We start from the raw sequence: 2,978 nt of genomic DNA, 5'->3' as shown, positions 1-2,978 counted from the left end.
AGTATAAAATCTCTCAGTCATTTTAATTTGCATTGTTTTTATTACTACTGTTTTAGAGAAACAGAAGCTAACTTTTCACTTTCAAAGACTGCTGAACAGTCATCCATTAGTTCTTGAAGTTGAATAACAGGAAACTGTACTTGTTTTTCAAACCATTTGGCAACTGTAAGAAGCTGCTGATCACAAAATGCACGTCCAATAAACTGTAGCCCTACTGGCAACCCTTGGTTTGACAGGGCCACAGGAATGCTTACTGCTGGCAATCCTGAGGAAAAGAAAGAAACCTATTAGTTGATTAATTCTCCATCCTAAGAGGCAAAGGCCTCTTCCACTTTCAAGAGCTAGTAGGCACAAGAAAGTATAAGGTTTAAAAAATAACCAAAATATAATATTATACTACATACATACTTTGTACCTTGTTTTGTTTACTTAACAGTATATCTTAGAAATCATTCTATATTAGTTCACAGAGACCTTCTTCATTTCTTTTCCTTCTTTCTTTAAAATAGCTACATAGTACTCCATTATGTGGTTGTATCATAATTTATTCAACCAGTTCCCTATGGTTGGGCATTTAGATTGTTTCCAGTATTTAGCTATTTCATACAATGCTTCAATGAATAACCTGTGCACATGTTTCCTGGTATTCTTAGAAGTTTCTCAGATGAAAAGGGACTGCTTTATCAAAGGATAAGTGCATATGTAATTAGATATTGCAAAATTCCCCTTCAAAGAAACTGTACCATTTTGAATTCTCACCAGCAAAATGACTTCTTTTCTTACAGCCTGGTCAACAGGGCATGTTCTTGAGCTTTTGAATTTTTGCTAATTTGTTAGGTGAGAAATAGTAGCTCAGGGTAGTTTTTAATTCCAGGCTTGGGGTAAAGAAAATACAAGATAAACTTGGGATATGCGTTATGTCACAAAACAAGAAAGTTTTCAAAGATTAATGGGGACAGGTCTAAAGGACATACAACTTCAAGGAGTTCCTACTGGCCAAATTTGGGACAAACTGAACACCAAAAGAATATTGACAGTAATTGTTTATATTCCATTAATTTTTTAAAACAGAAAACTCTTACTAGAGAAGACTGCTAGCTAATAAATGTAGAATGCTAAAATTAGAAAAGTCAGCATTTTGCAACTCCCTAGGTAATAACTGAGTCAGGCAAGGATCATCGATGGATGCTAAAACTGAATACAAGATTCTTGGGGAACAGGATATTCACATGGTCTTAACGTATCACCTCACAAATTGCTTATAAATGACAAAGGAACAAAATGTATCTTTACCAAAAAAAAGAAAAAAGAAAATCTGGCAGTTACCCCCTTAACCAAGTGATTGACATATTTTCCAAAAGTGGGACAAACTGACATTAACTGTTTCCTAATCTGAAGAGTATGCAGTATTTCTGCCAAAAATGTTTAATCCAACCCAATCACAGTCAGACAAATCCAGATTATGAGTGGGACATTCTATGGGACAAGTGACCTGGACTTTTCATAAAAAACAAAATGAAAAAAGGTGGGGAATTTCTCATCAGAAACCATTCAGATCAAGAAAAATGTGGCACAATATTTTTGAAGTGTTAAAGAAAAGAGCTATCAAATCAGAATCCTATATATAGCAAAAACATCCTTTAAAAATATAAGGGAAATTAAGACATTCTCAGACAAAGGAAAGCTAAAAGAATCTGCTGCCGGAGACCTATCTTAAAAGAATGGATAAAGGAAGTTCTCTAAAGAGAAAGAAAATTATAAAAGAAAGAAACTGGGAACACCATTGCGAGGTATGGAATTACCTTACAAAAAGCAATTTGGCCTTTGTTTTTGATTCTTTCAAGTCAGACCAATACCTCAGGCTAATGAGGGGAGCTGACTAGACCAAGAGGGACCTCCTGAGGGGCTGATACTGATTAAGCCTCATGAGGAATGATTAATCTATCATGGTCATATGGTAAGGCCATAAGAGCCCTGAGCCCTAAGGCTCACGGGAGCTTCCTGGTTGGTGATCATGTGTGGGAGAGGGTAGCACATCCCTCTTTGGGCCATGGAAGCTCTATGCTGGGACCCATCCCAGATCTCATCTAATGCATCTCATTGTTTGCATCCTTTTTGGTTGTAATAAATCTGTACCCATAAATGTGGTGTACTCCTCGTGAATTCTGTGAGTTGTTCCAGTGAATTAACAAACTCACAGGGGCAGTGAAAGCAAGCAGGGGCTAGTGTCTACCTATTGGGCAGTCTGAAAGAAAGTGTCCTTCTAACTGGTGAGCTCTTACCCAACTTCGGGTGGCTACGGTCAGGGAAATGCTGCATTGGCAGCTGGTCTGAAAGATGCTATCCATCTAACTTGTGAGTTGTGACCCAGCTCCAGGTAGCTAGGATCGGAGAGAGAGAGAGAGAGTGTTCTGTTTGGGTGTGATGACAAGGATGGAGAAGTGAGAAGGTGAGGACTGGATCCATTTCCACACTTTGGGAATTGGATTTATGATGATCATACTAGGCAGTTAGCATAGAAGGTGACATTTTACCACTGTGCTTCTTGTTTAGTGTAATCATGAAGGGAGAATGAATACAGTAAGCAAAGATATGAAAACATACAGTAGGCTTTTCTTTTCCTGTTGAGTTTTCTACATTATATTTGATGATTAAAATAAAAATTGTAACACAGCCTGATGTGATTATTGAAAAAAAAAAAAGACAGAGAGAGGGTTGGAGGATTGTTCAAGATTTTAAAAATACACTGTAAACAAATATAATATATATAACCTTGATTAGATTCTGAATCAGGGAAAAAACAATTATAAAAGACATTTTTGGTACAGTTGAGAAAATCTGAATATGGATTATATTTGGATGCTATTATTGAATTAGTATTAGTTTTCTTAGATGTGATAATGGAATTTTGGTTATGTAATAAGAAGGTCATTTTTCTTAGAGGACTCATACTGTAGAATTTAGGGGTGAAGTGTCAT

General features: G+C 36.4%; 1 protein-coding gene across 1 annotated transcript in view; it reads right to left on the bottom strand.

The window, feature by feature from the left end:
- Window positions 1-21: 21 nt before the first annotated feature.
- The window catches only part of QRSL1 (glutaminyl-tRNA amidotransferase subunit QRSL1), a 30,563-nt gene continuing 27,606 nt past the window's right edge, over window positions 22-2,978 (bottom strand). The window contains 1 exon segment of the mRNA XM_023727715.1: window positions 22-265. Within this exon segment, the coding sequence (XP_023583483.1) occupies window positions 45-265 (221 nt within the window). The 3' untranslated portion in view covers window positions 22-44.

The sequence above is a fragment of the Trichechus manatus genome, unplaced genomic scaffold (genome assembly GCF_000243295.1).
Source record: "Trichechus manatus latirostris isolate Lorelei unplaced genomic scaffold, TriManLat1.0 scaffold00017, whole genome shotgun sequence".
NCBI lineage: Eukaryota > Metazoa > Chordata > Mammalia > Sirenia > Trichechidae > Trichechus > Trichechus manatus.
The sequence above is the reverse complement of the archived record's forward strand: the minus strand, read 5'-3'. Positions and strand labels throughout refer to the sequence as shown.